Raw genomic sequence first — 18,194 nt, 5'->3', positions numbered from 1 at the left:
CTTTAAGATCATGGTTCTCAAGTTTAGAAACAGTAGACAAATAAATAATGGGTAAAGTTGCCTTGGAAACAACTTTTTTTTTTTTAAATTGACTAGCACATAGATGTGGGAAATGAGCATTAAGATTTTTGTCAGCATGTTTTAGTGGTCTAATTCAAATTTCTCTACCTTCAATTCCATTGAATGAAAATGGTGTGCAGCGTGGCAGTTCATTAGGGTTGCCAATTTTCTAACTGCTGAAAATCGATCACTTCTGTCCCACCTCTTCCCCTGTGGCACTGCCCTGCCTGGCCCCCACTGCTCGCTCTCCACCTTCCCTCCCCCGTTGCTTGTTTTCCCCCATACCCTAGGATTCACCTGCTCCCTGTAGAGGTAGGCTGGGAGGAGCTGACACGGAGCCTGCCTGGCTGTCCAACTGAGGCACAGTGGAGCACTGCAGGGGTCAGTCCCCAGAACGAGGGGCTGGGGTAGGGAAATTGGGGGCACAGCACGGAGGGAGGGGGAGATCCAGCCCTGGAGCAAGGGGCCAGGGTGGAGGGGGGGATTGGTCCTTGGAGTGAGGGGTCAGGGTGGGGAAATTGGGGCACAGTCAGGCGGGAGCGGTCTGTTCCTGGAGCAAGGGGGTGGGGAGGGTCCGTCTGTGGCTGCAGCTAAGTAGAGCAGTTCCTCCAGGTTTCAGCAGCCTCTGAAAGAAAATAATTGGCAGAGGCTGGTTACTGCATGTAACTGGACTTTGCTGCCAGGTTCCCTTTTCGACTGGACATTCCATTCAATAACCGGACGGCTGGCAACCCTTAAATATGTGCACAATCTGTTTCAAAATGGTCTTGATAAATGACACATTTTCTTATTCTGCATGTTGCTTTCTTGGGAGAGTTCCATCTTCAGCATAGAGTTAAAAACTAATTAACATAAATCAACTTTTAAAACCTCTTTTATTCTCAGTTAACTTCATAAGAGTTCCAATTTAAACAAACCCAAAAGGCTGTTCACTATCTATAAACAGTTCACTTACATACTAGAAGGGGCTTTGTTATAGACAGATCATACATAAGGCACTGTTTTCATAAACAAATCTACTGAATTCTCATGGACTAATATTCTGAAGTTTATCTTTTACATTTGTGAAAGGTTGACTGTGTGTTCAGGTAGTCAATATATCTATATGTCTGATTTAATCTCTATTTCCAAACCACTTTTCTCTTTCTTTAGTGTTGTATTCCATATGCATGCTTGGGGTGTAATCTTGGCCCTGTTGAAATCAGTGGGTGTCTTGTCATTGACTTCAGTGGGGTCAGGATTTTTTCCTTGGTGTTTTTTGCCTGCTTGTGACCTTGATACACTCTGCTCTAGGGAAATCACAAGCAAAGTTCATTTCCCAGTACTTCAAGTAGAGATGTGTCATAAATACCTTAGAAGTAGAATACTTTTGTCAGTGCATGTGTATTATTTTTAAAAAGTGTCTAGTCTTCGATGCTTTTTCTTTTAACAGCGTGGATTACCGATTTTGGGTCTGTTGCTCTAAGCTCCAGTGTGCTTTCAGCTCATTGGAGTTGGTGGGAATTGGGGATGCTAAGGGTATGGTGGTAGATGGCTACTTTCATTTACTATGGGCTACTGCACTGAGCAATAGTCTCAATTAAATTGGCCATCTTTGATATACTTGAAGAACGTGAATGGGAAAAAACACAGGTTTCATGTTTTAGAAATAAATCCAACTTTATAAAATGTATTCAATGACATAAAAATATAAACCATATAAAAACAGCATAAGGAATTGCTTCTGTTTATTTTCTTTATGGTCAATTCATTCTCAGACAATGTAGGTTGATTTTTGCCTGGTGTTGGCAGATGCTAATTTGTTCCTTTTTTATTTTTTTTTAAATTCACTTGGATTCTAGAACATATTGTGTTCCCAGAACAAGCGTTTACGAGTTAGAGATTCATTATGTTTTCTGAAGTGATTTCACTCCTGCTGCATAAAGTGTGTGAAACTACTTCCAGTGCTTGGATAATGTGTACATTCACTGAAGTTGAATTCTGCATATCATTTGTATTTAGAGAATTACAAAAGAATATGCTGATGTCAGTATAATATTTATAGGTGGGCACCTTAATTCTTTTTGGATATTGAACTTTTTGCTTTTGTTGATTTTTCTCTACCTTTCCATCATAAAACATTCCCAAATTCCTGCACTTCTCTGCTGCAGTCACATTTTGAAACCACTGAGAAAATAAGATATTGGGTTTATAATTGATATTCTTGCTGACTTTCCAATCACTGTTTTTGTAAACAGTAAATCCAGTAGGGTGGTGTCTTTGGTAGTGGAGGCAAGTGTGCTTCAGTGATAGACAAGGAAGGATTTCAAGGATTTCTTTTGTTTAATTGGTTAGTTGAGATTTGAGAAAATGAGATGATTTGAATGCACAGCAGAAACTTTTTGAGGTTACTGGCTGCAAGATTTCTGCAGGTTTTTGTGTTGTCTATATTACTATCTAGATTTGATTACTGTATCTACTTCCTGAGTGCAGCACCCCTGCAGCTTACTCTCTTCTCCAGTTAACAGAACAACTTACTTTTCCTTCAGGATGTGTCTTTTACTGTTTTCTGTGCCTTCACTCCTGCATTGTGATGAAACAGAAAGATGGGGCTGCTCTTTACATGGCCAGATTGAGGGAGTACATATGAATTTAGTGAAAGAAGTAATAGGCTAATTGCACTAAAAAAGATTAACAACATCACTGAGGGAAGCTTTTAAAAGCAAATCTGCTTCTTGTCTGCACATCCCTATGAGAGAAGTCATTTATTTCTAGGCTGTGGCTCAGGAAATTCTAAATCTGTTAAGTCGGGGTGCATGCCTTGGCATGTGTTTAGACGCAGATGAACTCACTTATTTACTTTACCCCTTGCCTGTGCCACAGGTATGTTGTAAAACTCATTCATAAACCTTACGGACAGGCTCTGTTCAGATAAGGTAATATACTTGAGTTATCCAGGGGTATTCTGCTTGCCCTTTTCTTTCATTTTTTCATTGCATAGATGGATCTAGTGACCTGCTGTTTCTCACACTGCACAATGTTACGAGTTAACTATTAGTAGTGGGTACATGTCAATCAGACCTGAAGCTTTGGCATATATGTATGGTACCATTGGTGTGTACTACTCTCATGGAATTTGTGGGCTTGTGTTCATTGCAAAGTTAACTCAAGTTACATCGACTATTTTCCCTAACTTGAGTTCTGTCCACTCATGTAAACCTTTGGGTGTGGTGGTGCTTTTAACTTGAGTTGATTGGTCCATCCAGGCTTATAGGCTACAGCTCGAGTTAACATAAATGGTCAGTTGGTAACTTGACTTATTTGCAGTGTGGTTGCAGACTAGCTATACTTGAGTCCTGTTACTCCTCCAATGCCTTCCCTCATTTCCTACCACATGCCCAGGAAGGACAGTCAGGTTCTCTCACAGTTAATTGGGAAAGAAATTCATAGAGTAGCTCATTTTACTACATTGCAAAGAACCATAGGATATGCTCCAGAAGTCTTAGTGCTACACATGAGTGAGTGCCACACACTGTGGATGCAGCAGCTTGACTTTTACTTTGCAGTGTGGCCCCTCTTACTCAATCTAGGCTACCTCAAATAATTTGAGTACAGATACTCTTTCTAGTTAACTCTGCTGGGAAACATAACCTATAACTGTATGTCCAGAACTGGACTAAGATATTACAGACTTTATGACAACAGTGGCCAAATTGGATTCCCAGATTATCAGGACTGAAATTCTGAGCAATGCTTTCGAGGGTTGTCTTGACCTTTTCAAGAGCATTTCTGGAAAATTTTCCTGGGGCTCTCTACCACATAGCAAGCCCTGGGGAAGGACTAGGTAGAAAAGTGGTTGTGTAATATTACCAAAATTATTTCTACATTTAGGTTCATCCTAAATGCAGAATGAAATGCATCATTCTGTTGCTGAGATGGGATCAGGGAAGCAGACTGCGACTAACTTGACATGCAGAGTCAGTAAATAATTTGGACCAAGATTTTTTTTTAAAGGATCTAAAAACCTCAGTTTTCAGGTGCCTAACTTGATACACCTTAAAGAGACCTGATTTTCAGTAAGTGCTTTTACAGCGACCCAACCTTTATAATAAAATCAAATCTCTTCAAATATATGCACTGCAGAGGAGCCCCAACACAAGATATTAAACCCAGCCGTGTTGGTGACTTTTTCTTCTGAACTCCTGATTTCTATTCATATAGGCCCACCTTGGAGGGAATAGACAAATAATTGAAGTTTTGCTTCTAATCTTAGATTTGCAGGTTTTTTTTCAGTGTTTCTTTATTCTGTTGAGAGAATGATATTCTCGTTTACAATATATATCTAGATGTTTATCATTAAAACACACGTAAAGACTAACACTTGTTTAAAAATGACTTTCTGATCTTTACTTCTCAGTTCAATATATCATGTTGATTTATTTGAATTAAGAGTGATGGTAATTTGGAATGGAGTGACCTTATTCAACGTGTCTCTAAAACATCTGTATGGTGTTCTTCTTCCATACTGGTGGAAAAACTTAAGTGCTTTCATCTAGCAGATGGCTAGGTAAGAAATAATCAAGTACATGGAGATGTACAGTATATTTTTAGATGTCTAGTCTAATTATATTTACAAGAATATAGAAATCACACTGTCACTCAGGATTATTTCTGCAGGTGCTTGAGAAGAAAGTTGTACTTATCAAAATCAAGAATATATATTCAGTTTAAGAGGACAGTCATTGAGATTATAGTAGTTAGAGAAGGGAAAGATTTACTAGATTAGAATATTCTGTCATTCCCTATACTCTGCTCACAATTTACTACCCTTTTATGAAGCTGACTTCATACAATGCCTTAAACTTTTACTATTCCAAATCTCACTGTGGAGTCAGTTCCATTAATGTAGGGCATGTACAAAAACCACTTTCCTAGCCAAACAATTTTGGTTGACTTTTAGTTACTGCTCCATTTTCACCAGCCCATATTTTTTCTTGTGACTGAAGCTCTGCTAGTCCTGAGGAAAACTGTGTTAGGCTACATCTATTTAGGATTTGGAGACAGTCCTGCATTGAAACACTGTTCTCTAAGAATATCTGACACACAGTCCTAGTCTTCTGCCTCAACAGTTAGGAGGTGGAGTCCTGCACTTTAAATGTACCCTTTACTCTTTTTGAGCTACTGGGTCTTGTCTGTTGCCTTTATCACTACCTCTCCTCTCTGCAGCACCTGGTTTTTAGTTGATCATCAGCGAACTATCTCTGAAGCATTGCTAGATATGACAAGCATTCACTGTCTGTTGCGCAAGAGGAATAGTGGGCTATTGCTCTTGGGTGGCAAACAGGGGTGCAATCAGAATTTTCCAAGAAAGGTTGCCTTCCATGTCCTCATCAAGCTGCCATCTGTCTTTCTGGAGTGAGCCTGGAAGCAAAAGAAGTAGAGGAAGCAGTGTGAGGGAGTTAGCAGTCTGGGGTTCTGGAAAACAGGGAGCTGGATCTGGGACAATTCCAGGGGCTGGAGCTCCAGGAGGAAGTCATCTTCCTTATTTCCAGGTCCCCTCTCCTCCTCCTTTCCCCACTGGAGAGACTGGATAGACCATGAATTTTTGGTAGTCTATGGTCAAGATGACCTTGGGTTCCCCAGCTCTGCCCCCCTGCCCTCATTGCACCCCTAGTGGCAGATTAGAGTTTAGTCCTGTTGGGCAAATTGGTTTGGAAAAAGGAGCTGGACAATGAGGAAGGACAGCTAGTAGTGGTCTTTGCAACAAAATGGCTTATTTGTTTGCAAAGAGTACTCCATGTCTAGTTCTGTGCTGGAGTTGACCTGTCAGTCGTGAGTGGTGGGAAGTTTTAGCTGTGCTTATGTGCAGCTGCTCCTGCACATAAACTCTTACCTACAGTTGAGATAGGAACTTGGTGTATAAATTAGCAAGTACAGTAAATTTAAATATTCTTTCTTTATACTTTCCTCACTTATTTTCCCCTAACACACATACTTCCTAAGGATTTTTTTTGCTCCCATCTTCTTGCTGACTTTCTGTACTGATGATATTACAATCAAAATGATTAAGATATTGTTACCCCACGAACATTACACTGTCCCAGCACCACTTTTGATTTAAACCAGAGCTTTGTTCTAGGCGGTCTGAATTCTAACCTGGGTAAAACCTATTAATTTTACTTTTTTCCCCCCCTTTTTTTATAGAATAAAAATGGCATTTCATAAGGTGGTAAAAGGAACTGCTCTCATTGGAGGAGGTGCCATAGCAACAGTTTTTGGCCTCTCTCAATTGTCTCAGTATAGAAACAAACACGTAAGTATTAATTACAATTTCTGATAAAATATGAAACTTAAAATCTGCTAAAGCGTATGTTAGCTTTATATGAATAGCTTTGTTTGGGTGTAAATGCCAAGGCCTCTCAGCTCGATTTGGTTGAAACTAATTTAGAGTACTGCATTAATGATGTTTCATTGCTGTATCTCTTGGAATAGTAAGAAAACATGGAAATAATTCTTGTAATCATTTTAATATTGATGTTTTAAACCTTTCCATAAAAACGCTTTTGAAAACTGCCTCATCTCCTGTTGAGTTAAGGTGGGGTTAGGTTTTTACTTCCCCAATACAGGTAACAGAATAGAGTGTGGCCAGTATTTTCAAACTCAGGCTTGTCTACATGATGCCTGGTGCACACTAAAGGTTCCCTAGTGAGTTCCAGCATAGTACTGTTTAAAACAGCACTGTGTTAAAATGCATCATCAGGGTCTACATGGGCCAATTAATGTGTAACATGTTAGTGAGCTTTAGAAATCACACCCCTGTAAAACACATTATCCCACTTGTGAGCTCTGAGATGCTTACAGTTAAGCAATCTGTTAAGCAGTTGATTAAGTGGCTTGATTTTCATGGGTGCTGAATATTCTCAGTTTTTTCTTACTTCATAATGGGAGTTGAGGCTGCCCAACGCATCTGAAAATCAGGCCACTTACTTAGGGGACCTGGTCCCATTCCCACTGAACTTAATGAAAAGATTCCTGTTGAGTTCCATAGGCATTGGATCAGACCCATGGTTAGATGCCTAAATTTAGGCACCCATCTTTGAAAACCTTGGTCACTGTCAAAATCCAGATGGCAGAACAGACTATTTTTTTTCAGTTAATTAAAATGTTGACAAAACCAAAATCCTGGAGTGGGGAAAGACTGTCAGTAAAAGTGTGCTTTTGGACAAAACAGGGACAACATTTAAAAAAAAAATCCAGTGGGTTGCTGGGTTTACTTTGTGGATGGGTTCCTAATATTGTAGGAAATGGTTACACTGTCTCTTCTCCTAAAAGGAGGAGTAGAGTTATTGGCCTCTTCCCTCCGTTCCATACAGGCTCCATTTCTTGGGGGAGTGCATGTGTATGAACAAAGGGATTATGGGATGTTTGGACTGGATTTCAGCAGAGCTGGTGGAGGCTAAGCACCTATCAGCACAGTCCATAGTCTACTGTCTATGCAGATAATTATATACAATAACTCACTTTATGTAGTGTAGTTCCAGAGGGGTAGCCGTGTTAGTCTGTATACAGCAAAGACAATGAGAGTTCTGTGGTCTTAAATACTAGACTCCACCTCCCCCATTGTTCTTAATGCACCTGGATACCTATAAGATACCTCTGTGTTACCTATTTTCTGTATTACTGCATCTGAAGAAGAGAGCTAAGTCTCACGAAAGCTTATGTCTACAAATATTAAATTTGTTAGTCTTTAAAGTGCCGCAGAACTCTCGTTGTCTTTGCTTTATGCAGTGTGATAGATGTATAAATATTCAGGCCTGGCCTGGGCAGCTGTTCATGTAGCAATTTGCCTGGTAGGCTTGTGCCTAGTGTGGATTGCAAGGCTGACAGGTCCATTTTCAGAGTCTTTGCCAATCACAAATGTTGTGTTAACCCTGCTCAGTCAGTGCAGGTAGAATGGGCAGTGCCCTGATCCCACTTTCCCCAGTTTGGGCTTGAAAATAGATCCTGATTCCTAGAAATCTTTTCAGATTATATCCGGTTCAGTTAGCAAGGTGACTGGATGCTAGATTTGTATGTTGTTGTTGTTGTGTGTTTTTTTTTTTTTTTTTTTTTGTCACAATGTATGTGTATCCAGCTGTCTTTAACCTGCTTGCAATATAATAGCTTGCCATGGACAATTAACATCTCATCTTGTACTATATGTTAATTTTAAATTTGCTTGATTTGAATGATAAAATCAGATCTGGTTTTGTTCTTAATGGTCTAATTCAGGAGCAACAATGGCTGACTGTAAACCGCTTTCATTTAATTCCATAAAGGTGGTGGTGCATGCTTTGTCCATAATAAATAATAATCTGGAGGCCTTTCTTTGTATATGTTCATGAAGGAATAGTAGCTTGCATGCAGGGGAAAAAAATTGTGCCCCATGACATGAGTAAATCTGGAAAAAGGATAGGCCTGGATCCTTGTAACTTCAGATATACTATAACAGAAAGTGTATTGTCAAATACAGTAGAACCTCAGTTAAACACCAGAGTTACGAACTGACTGATGACACACACACTTCATTTGGAACACGAAGTATGCAATCAGGCAGCAGCAGAGAAAAAGAAAAAAGCAAATACAGCACAGTACTGTGTTAAGCTACTAAAACAAAGGGAAAGTTTAAAAAAAAAAAAATTGACAAGATAAGGAAACTGTTTCTGTGCTTATTTCATTTAAATTAAGATGGTTAAGAGCAGCACTTTTCTTCTGCTTAGTAAAGTTTCAAAGCTGTATTAAGTCCATGTTCAGTTGTAAACTTTTGAAAGAACAACCGTAACGTTTTGTTCAGTGTTACAAACATTTCAAGAGTTATGAATAGCCTCCATTCCCAAGGTGTTTGTAACTCTGAGATTCTATTGTATCGCATTTGGATCGAATGTTCAGTTCAGTTGCTGCCTCTGTCTTACACATAGTTGGTGTTTCTGTTTCAAAGACTCTTTGGAGTCTTTATCTGACTATTTAACAATAATACATGAAGCCTCATTACTGCCTGAATTAGTATACTGTAGCATTTTAAAGCTTAGAACTTTAAATAATAAACCAAATACATAAGATGCTAATACCTATCAGGATTGTAACTAGAGCAGGGCAAATTATTTTTGGCAAAGAAACTTTACTAGGATTTTTTTCCCCCTCAAAGTTGATACATTTACATTCTTCATTTTGAAACAGCATTTTGTTTTCAAGTTTTGCCAATAACAAATAAAACACGAAGGGTGGAAAACACTCAAACAGCCGAACTGAATAGAAAAGCCAAAAATACTTCATTTTGAATCTCCTGGAACATTTTGTTGGATTCAAAACAATTTTTTGAGGTTTTTTAGATTAAAATAGAAACCACATTTTTTTTCTAAATTGAACTAGATTAATTTTTTCCCTCAGTTTGGATAAAACACACAAACAGAAATCCGTTATTCACTTAGCTCTAATTGTAACAGATTAATTACATATGGATTTTTATGTATTTGATGTTCCAAAATTCAGGGAATTCCTCCCTTCTCCATCTATGCTAGAAATCATCTGGAAATTTGTTTCCTGGGATGGATATAAAACTTTTTGTTGATTGGGGTGACCCTAATGTCTAAATGAAACATTGGCTTGTGACCTGATTTCTAAAGCTACTGCAAACTGCAGGATCATCCTACAAATTTCAGCATATGTATAGGCAAGGAGTCTGGCAAGTGAACAACATGTGATTTATTTTTTCCCATGCTTCCATGTTGTAGTAACTTGCATATTTGCTATACGATGTCCTTAAAAATTACTGCCTCAAATGCCCAACGGGGGGGCAGCAGGTGGGACATAACTAGAGGGATTGACACAATGGAGAATAGCTCATTTACAGTGTTGACATATCTAAGCTGTGGGCATATCCCCTAGCCCAACTGTCCTCTCTTTAATAATGCCTGCCAATCAAATATATGCTAAGGCAAAGGATCTTCCCATTTACAAGAGCCAGGAAAGAGTGGTGACCCAAGATGCACACTAATTGGCTACCCATTGTAGGAAGTCTGTGGCTTTCTCTAGGATGGGATATATCACACAATCAGAGAGAGAAAACACAAATTAATATTCATATACATATTTCCCCACACCTATAAGCATGACCTCATTTACTCTGTGGCAAGCTGCTGCTCAGTGTTGTGGCAAAGTCTCTGGATTCTGTGGCATTCTAGTGCGGCAAACTGAAATGTCTGCAGCAGCCAACATCAGTTTTAACATGAACAAATTGAGGTGTTTAATATGAAAACAACACAATCAGTACAGCATCTCTTGTTAATTTTGATTTAAAATTTAATTCATTTCATGTTGTTTCCCACATTGTGTTTCAGAGTTTTGTATTGAAATCACACAACTGCAACATAGACATTGTCAGGTGGAAGCTAGGGGTTTTGGCAGTTGGGTTGGGGAGATTTTGGGCTTTTGGAACTTGAGAATGTGTGGGAGGAAGCTTGGAGTTGTTGAATAAGCACATTAGTTGTCTCTGTTAAAATGATCAGCAGTGATAGTTTTATTTTGGCACTTAAATCTAAAACCTAATTATGCCAATTAAACATTTGATTGTGATGAATGAGGCAGTTAACACAGTTCAACTATGTCTACAGACTGCCTACAGACTCAGGAAGAAAATGCTTTAGTGGTTTATGTGCTGTTCATGTTTTCAGGGTTTTCTTCACAACCATGAGGGATAGAAAAAAAACTAAAACCCCTCAGATTCTGGAGCAAATTTCCCAGTAAAGAATGGCAGTAGGAGTAAATTCTGTGGCTATAGTATCACAGAATATCTGTGGCCCTGGGGAAATTTCACCAAAAGAGGCTGCAAGTTGTTCCCTCTTTTTCAAACCATCTCTGTTTATGCGTTGATTTTTGCAGCAAAAGACAAATTAATCACCTGACTTAACTCGTGGACATTGAGCTGCTTTGTATTAATTTATGAGCATTGGTCATTGGGTTATTTCCTGTATGAATATATTGATTTAGTTTAGTAGCAGGCTGTGAGGAAACAAGTGGAAGGACCCTTGCTCAGGATAAGGCACACCCAATAAACACTTCTGGGTTGTTATGGGGCAGTGGGAGAGCCATTGGCTCAGAGGATGCTGACTCAATCTCCTGTGCAGCCTACCAAACTGGTTTGGACAAGCAGGGCCAAAAGCTCAGGAACTGAGAAGGACAAAAGATCTTGGACTGGATAAAAACACTCTTTGAAGTTGTTGGGGAGCTCTTCAGATTGAGGCAGGCACCTGCTGCGGTATCTGAAGAAGCTAGACCTGTCTGGCTATTGTCAGTGGGTGGAGAGCCTATAAGTAAGATAGACATCCGCGTAGACTGTTTTTAAATCCTTTCCCCCCCATCTTACCCCTGAAGGGAGGAACTTCTGTTGCTGAACCGAGTTGCACCCACTGGGTATATACAGGTGATACACTAAGTTCTGTAGCATAGGGCCAAGTCAGAGAATTGCAGAATTCCACCCTAAGAGAGGGATATGCACGAAGCCTGATACCTGACAGGATGTACTTAGAGACCAGAATGGAGGCAGAGGTGTAGCTAACCCTATAACTGTGACAATGACAATCTGTGGTTCCACTTTTGATTATCATTTGACATTTATTGAAGATACAGTGAGTCAGCTACAAGGAAGGAAAATTTACTCAGTGTTTTTTTCTCATGCCTTCATGGTAACGTTTTCTTACCTAAGGCAGTTCTTTCTGCTGTTGTGATGTCTGTCATTTTGACCAACACACTGGGGTTTCACTAGGGATCTCAGAGCTAAAAGCATGATTTTCTATAGCTTGAAGTAGAGTAAGTCCCTGTATGTATGATTTGTAAGAGACTTGCATCCTCTATGGAGCTGGCACAGAGATGGACATGTAATAAACACTGACTACGCTATCGGTATGTGAATCTAGAAGGGGATAATAGGATGAATATTTCACTTTAAGAAGAAAATGGATTTTAAAAAAATTCTTACTCTTACCAAATGATGGTCAGGAGTTTGATATTGTAAGCCTACTTAGAGATAACACAGGGCAAATTATTATCAGAAATGCTTGCATTAGGAGTACTAGATCACTTTAGAACGTCAAGATTTAATTCAGGCTGCCAAACTAAATTTGTTCTCCGAAAGAACGTAATCAAAACCATTCAAGGAACTCTTCCCTGAGAAATTGTAGATATAAACAGCAATTGCATATTTCAGTAAACACACTTGTTTCCTGCCAAACTAATCACATTATTGCAGATGGAATCCCTGTATGCAGCTTCCTTCAGTCTTCCATTTAATTGACATCAGGATGAATCACTGTCTATTGATTTCAAGTGCACCAGGCACCAAGCTGTATGTACACTAATATGGTATCTGTTTAGGACTCTATACATTTATACTCAAGGATCTATACTTTCACCTGGGTATAGCTATGAAAATATTCAGCTGTACACATCGTCTCTTCCTCTTTGAGCCCTGAGTCTTGTTTTTCTGGCCCTATTAGGTCATGTTTTATCAAAGTCCAGTTGAACATGTTGAAATTGACAACTCTTTTGCTGAAAGAAGGGTGATAATTACCTTGGAAAAACCTGTTAAAAGGTTTTTACCTTGTCTATTGTGCAGAACTAATTTAATGAGGGGAAATTTTGAATTAAAAAAACAAAGCAAACTTGAATGTACTGCATGGGCATGAACATAAATAGTAGTGGATATCAAGAAAGGAAACATTTCTGGCTCATTCAACCATCCATGCAATTTGGTTCATCTGGATCACTATCTGTCCTTTGCATGATACTGTTTAGGAAATAAATGAGGAAATTGAAATTCATTATTAAATATTTTTTGTAGTTTTACAGCATTAAAAGGTATACTGAATGTCTCACAATGATAGGAAAAAATTATGAAAAGAGTCTATAACAATAGAAAGCTAAAATAACATTTCATTTGTGTTTAACAGTTGCCATTGCCTATATCATGTGAGTTTGGCCCCTGCTAGTCTTGCCATGAGCCTGGAAGCTTCAGCCTTCGAATGATTTTCAGAATGCCAAGCAGAAAACTCCCTCTGATGGGCTGCCTTGCTCACTTTCCTGCCTCCTGGAGAAGAACAGCCAATTCTTTCCTCAGGAGCTGAGAGAAGTTTTTGGATAGGAGAGGGAGCAGCCAATATCATTATTTTACAAGAGGGGCGAAGGCAACAGAAAGAGCCCAGGATCTGGGGTGGATCTGCTGCCTCCTTGCTTCCTTGGAAAAATGTTTAGACTCCTCTCTGCTTCTCTGTTCTTTCTCCCTTCCTCCCCCCCCATTCTGAAAGACTCGACTTGAGAGGCATAAGAGCACTGTTGGAACTGCCCCCCAACTGCCTGGGGGCAGTGAAGAATTTCCATAGATATAGGTGGTGTGCTGGGTGCAAGGGGCAGATAGGAGGTGGGAGGGCATGCATAATTGGTTTTTTTCCTCTGTTGGGGGTCCACCAAATTGATTTGGAGGTTGAGGGTACATCCTTAATTTAAGTTTGGAAGCCAAAATTGTATCACTTGCTATATAAATCCAAGAGGTGTTCCAGGAAGTGTCTGGGCAACAGTGTGGATTTTCTGTTGCTGCCATGACTGTTCCTGAGCTTCTGGCTTGGACCGCGGCTTGATTTGGACTTCACTCCCTGACCCAGACCCTGAAACCTAATTCAGCCTCTGATGGTTGGTATAGACCTTGACCTGGAACCTGACTATCAACCTCTTCTCTGCTTCCAGCTTCAGGTTTGACCCTGCTCTGACCCTTGGTCCTGATATTAGCAGAAACTTCTGAGTGTACCTTTCACTGTTGAACAAACTATGGCCCCGTTTCAGCAAATCATTTAAGCAAGTGCTTAACTTTAAGCACGTGAGTAGCCCCATTTAAAGCTAAGCACGTGCTTAATTAAGTGTGTTGCTGAATTGGGGCCTCAAGTAAAAATTACAGATAAGAAAATAACTTTACCTTGTGTAGGGGACAGCTACAGAGCTGGACCCTAAATACAATAAAATACAGTGGGTAGTAGATTATGGCTAGAGTGAAGTGAAGCTTGCTGCTAAAATTTTGATGCGACACATCTGAGGGAGATATGCCTCACTCCCAGCTCTACTTTCATGTAAAAAATAGAAGCTTTTCAACTATTATGTAGTCCATTGAAGTGCTTGACCCATATGCTGAATTAGGTCGGTGAATCTTATTGGTTTACTGAAGGTACCATGGAACTAGCATCATATCAGAAATGGAACCAGAAACCAGGAATTCTTTCCTCCCCATCTTCCTCCAAGGATAGATTTGACTTTAAAGAATAGGTCATTAACTAGTGAATCTGTGTTTGCACACTTAAAATTTGCATTGCTTTTATTTAAAGTGTGTTCCTCTGATTTGTGTTTGATGTGTATAGCAATTGGCTAGCTAAAAGCAGTATGTAATGTAAAAGCTGGGGAAATACTTTAGGTTGAGAGGGCCATCATAATGTCTCAAAATTAGGTTGTGAAAAAAGGCTTATTAATTTTTACTTCACTTGGAGGAGGTATACAAATATGGTTAGTACCTCCTTAATTATAATAAATAGAACATGAAGCAATTTTACTTTAATCTAACTACTACATTGATTGACTCGCATAATACAGCAGCAACCTCTTTCATTCTCTTATGTATTAAGTAATTTGCATGAAACCCTACACACTATGCTCAAATTAATACTGTACATGATTACAGGACAACCTGATTGTTAATTGCCTGTGGTCTTTAAATATGCACTTCTTTCAGCAATAGACACTAATTATTAGATCTTGTTTTCTGTTGCACCAGTAGTGACAACTGTGTAGAACATTTAAAAAAAAATTTGCAAGTCTAATAAGGGCTTAAACACAGAGAGAAAGTGATCTAATCATTTTGAGTGGAAGCTATCCAAGGTGCATAAACCATGGAAGGCTGTAGATTGGGCTTCTGTCTAGTCAGTAATTCACCTTGTGGATGTAGTGTAAACCATTATTTAGTCTCTTACACCCACAGGGATGTGTTGCAGAAAACTATAAGGCAAACAATAAATTACTTGTTAAAGGAGCCCTGAAGGTTGACATGCCTAAAGCTTAACATATTTAAAATCCAGTGTATTTTAACTGTCCTTGAGATCATGAAAATATCTGTCGTCTTTTTTTATTTATTTTCTTTACAAGTTTTATAGGGAGGCCTTGTTCTGAGTCCTTTCTACTACTACAGAGCTGATTGGCCACTTCAGAAAACTGCACCATTTGGTTGGTTATCTCAGGCAACTACTCATCAGGACTGGGGATGAAAGATGTCTCAGTAACAGCTATAATTCACAGGCAATAGAGCAGGAGACAATGAAGCTATTTTCTAAAATTGAGCAATTTGTGTAATTCAGTGCATTCAAAAAAGATGTGCCTTCATGTTCGGAGGTCATAGGCGTGGTCTACATGGTGAAATTGTCACGCCATTGTCACTTATAACTATACAGATTATAGGCCATTGAGGAAAGGCAGATACAAAGCATCTCAGCAAGTGGGAAGAGGTGGTAAAGCAGCATAATAGACAAGAGCAGCTGCTCTGGGATGGCGGTAAGAAGACAGTATTCTGTTACTTGAATTTGGGTTAAGTTACATGTGTGCTGAACTGTTAGAGAGGGTAAAGACCAACTGGATCTAGTAGACTACACGTCATTGCAGGGTTGTTCCATACTATATACATATACTTCAGTGCATTGTCTAGTTTAATTCTAAATAGCTATAGGGCTTCAGCCATTTCTCTTGGAAGAATATTCCATAATCTGTTAGGAAATTTAGGATGTTCAACCTAAATTTTCATCTTGTTCATTTTAATCCATTTTAGTTGTAGCTGCACCCACTTGTATTACCTTCATCACTTCTTTTGTCCTTGGCTTTTACACTGCAAAAACTTATAGGGTATCTCTATGCTGCAGTCAGCGGAGTGGCTGACTGCAGCACGAGTAGATAGATCAAAGGTAGCTCGAGTATATCTAGCTCTAGTTACAGTAGCCATGAAGCTGCAGTAATGAGGGTGACTGCTCAAGTACATACTTGGAATCCGGAGTGGGCTTGTACAGTCTCGGGTTCACTGCTATTGTTATTTGAGCTAGCAGGATCTGAGCTAGCTTGGGTATGTCTGCATTTGCTGCAGTCACACCTCCTGAGTGCAGTGTGGACATGACCACAGACCGTTTTGTGACGCACATGGTCTTCAGCAGATTGAGAAAGTGGATAGGGAGTCTCTTAATCATTTGCTTGAACTGCGAACCACTTACCCCTGCTCCCACATAAACAAAGTAATGATTTTATAATAAGCTTTTGTTAAAAATTAATTAAAACTTTATAAAGCCCTCTGAAAGTGAAAAGAAGAAATGTCTGATCTAAACTAACAAAATGACATGATTTTTGACACCCTTTTTGTTCGTATAGTCATCTAATTTAGTTTGTAAGTATATTGAAGGAAGGATTATGTATTTTCACTTTAGTGGTGGTAAAGGATGAGTTGAAGCAGGAGATGGGGAAACAAAGGTCTTTGTCTCTCCCCCAGTCCTGGGGCTGACTGGGGCCAAACCTGCCTCCAGAGGGCTGCTCTAACTTATGTCTGCTGGAACTACCTTCTAGGAATAGTTCTTCCAGCCCATGATCGTTAGAGCACAAAACTCTCTGGCCTGGCTGAGAGAGCCTCCAGTACAGAAAAGAGGGAGGAGGTGGCATAGTGTTAACTACACAGGCTTTACATCACTGGGAAAAGTGTATGGCAGCTTTAAACCAGTGGTGCAGAGGGCTCTTACCCTGGATGAGGATGTAGCCCTGTATCTTAAAGTGACACTTACATCCTATGGTGATGTAGAAATAGTAATAGTCTTTCAGATTCAGTTTTGGCAGTCTGAGTCCCTTTGCTGCTGAATTGTGCATGTGCTTTGCCACCTGTTACCCTTCTTTTTACTTAGGATGATCATTTATATAAATAGACCTTTAATGAAGTATCAGGTTGAACATGTTCATCCGATAAGGAGGAGTGAATTTTTGGAAGCTACTCCAGCACCGAGTCAGCAAAGTTACTGTTTCTAAGTTCTGACATTTCATTTGCTAAAGAAATAAGTGTTACATAGACTTGTCACCTCTCTTTTATGTGCAAAATGGTTTATATTACTTCCCTATTTATTCCTACTTTCTATATTCTGTGTGCAAAAAAGCATAGCATTTCAAATATTGGTAAGTGAGTAGTTTTCAGATTGCAAAAAAATTACTCTATGTACTTGGGCTGAGATCTTCACCCTCTCCAGCTCCCTTTCCACTAGAGGTGAGGGCTGGAGTGGCATAAAGGGGGCCTTAAATGCCTGGTTGTGGTGAGGGAGGATTTCACTGGCACAGGCACTGTTAGACAGCTATAAGGTTGCCTCCGGGGTACTATCATTGCAATTCCCAGTGTGGGAGAGGCATTTCAGGGTGGAGCCACATCATGCAGCACTACAGAGATTCCAGGCAGTCTTGCAGCCCTTAAGATAGCCCAAGGAGGCTGCAGTAACTTAATTATAGTGGGGGCTTCTTCAGCTCCTGGAGCAGCCCAGGACTGGATTTGGGAGGGCACAAAAATGGCTTTCAACTAATTTAGCCCTACTCCCTTTGGACTGTGTGCTCTGGCTGCATCTCTTAGAGGCACTGCACAAAATCTCACTCAATATAGAAGTGCTTTCCAAATATGTATGAATTGAGCCTTGCAATGTCTGTTTGCGGTAAGTAGCATTACCCCTATTTTACAGGTAAAGAAATGGAGAAAGTCCAGAGGCCCAAATTTCTTAGTGTCCATTAATTTTGGGTACTCGGCTTGTAAAATGGGGTCTGATTCCCAGGGCTGTGGTCTTGTACAGCTGTGTTTTTAAATCCACAGGAGCTTCGGATACCCCGTACTTCTGAAAAGTTTTGGACACTCAAAAATTGAGACACCCAAAATTAGTGGATCTATCTGAATGTTGACTTAAATGACTTGCCCAAGGTCATAAGAGGTTCTGTGCCAGAGTTGGGAATAGAATACAGGTGTTCTAATTCACACTTCAGTACCTTACCCAGAAAAGTCTCCTCCTTGCATTCAAGCACCCAGGCATCCTAAT

The 18,194-nt window shown here is 39.7% G+C and overlaps 1 protein-coding gene across 3 annotated transcripts in view; it reads left to right on the top strand.

Annotated features, from left to right (window-relative positions):
• The window catches only part of GPD2 (glycerol-3-phosphate dehydrogenase 2), a 129,738-nt gene that overhangs the window by 18,642 nt on the left and 92,902 nt on the right, over positions 1-18,194 (top strand). For all 3 annotated transcript variants that reach the window (XM_067549426.1, XM_067549424.1, XM_067549425.1), the window contains exon 2: positions 6,244-6,352. In XM_067549426.1, the coding sequence (XP_067405527.1) occupies positions 6,251-6,352 (102 nt within the window). In that variant the 5' untranslated portion in view covers positions 6,244-6,250. The remainder of the gene's footprint in view (positions 1-6,243; positions 6,353-18,194) is intronic.

Source organism: Emydura macquarii, unplaced genomic scaffold, assembly GCF_026122565.2.
Source record: "Emydura macquarii macquarii isolate MOO-44397 ecotype Brisbane River unplaced genomic scaffold, CSIRO-AGI_Emac_v2 contig_1253, whole genome shotgun sequence".
Classification (NCBI taxonomy): Eukaryota; Metazoa; Chordata; order Testudines; family Chelidae; genus Emydura; species Emydura macquarii.
This window is presented reverse-complemented; position numbering and strand designations above follow the sequence as displayed.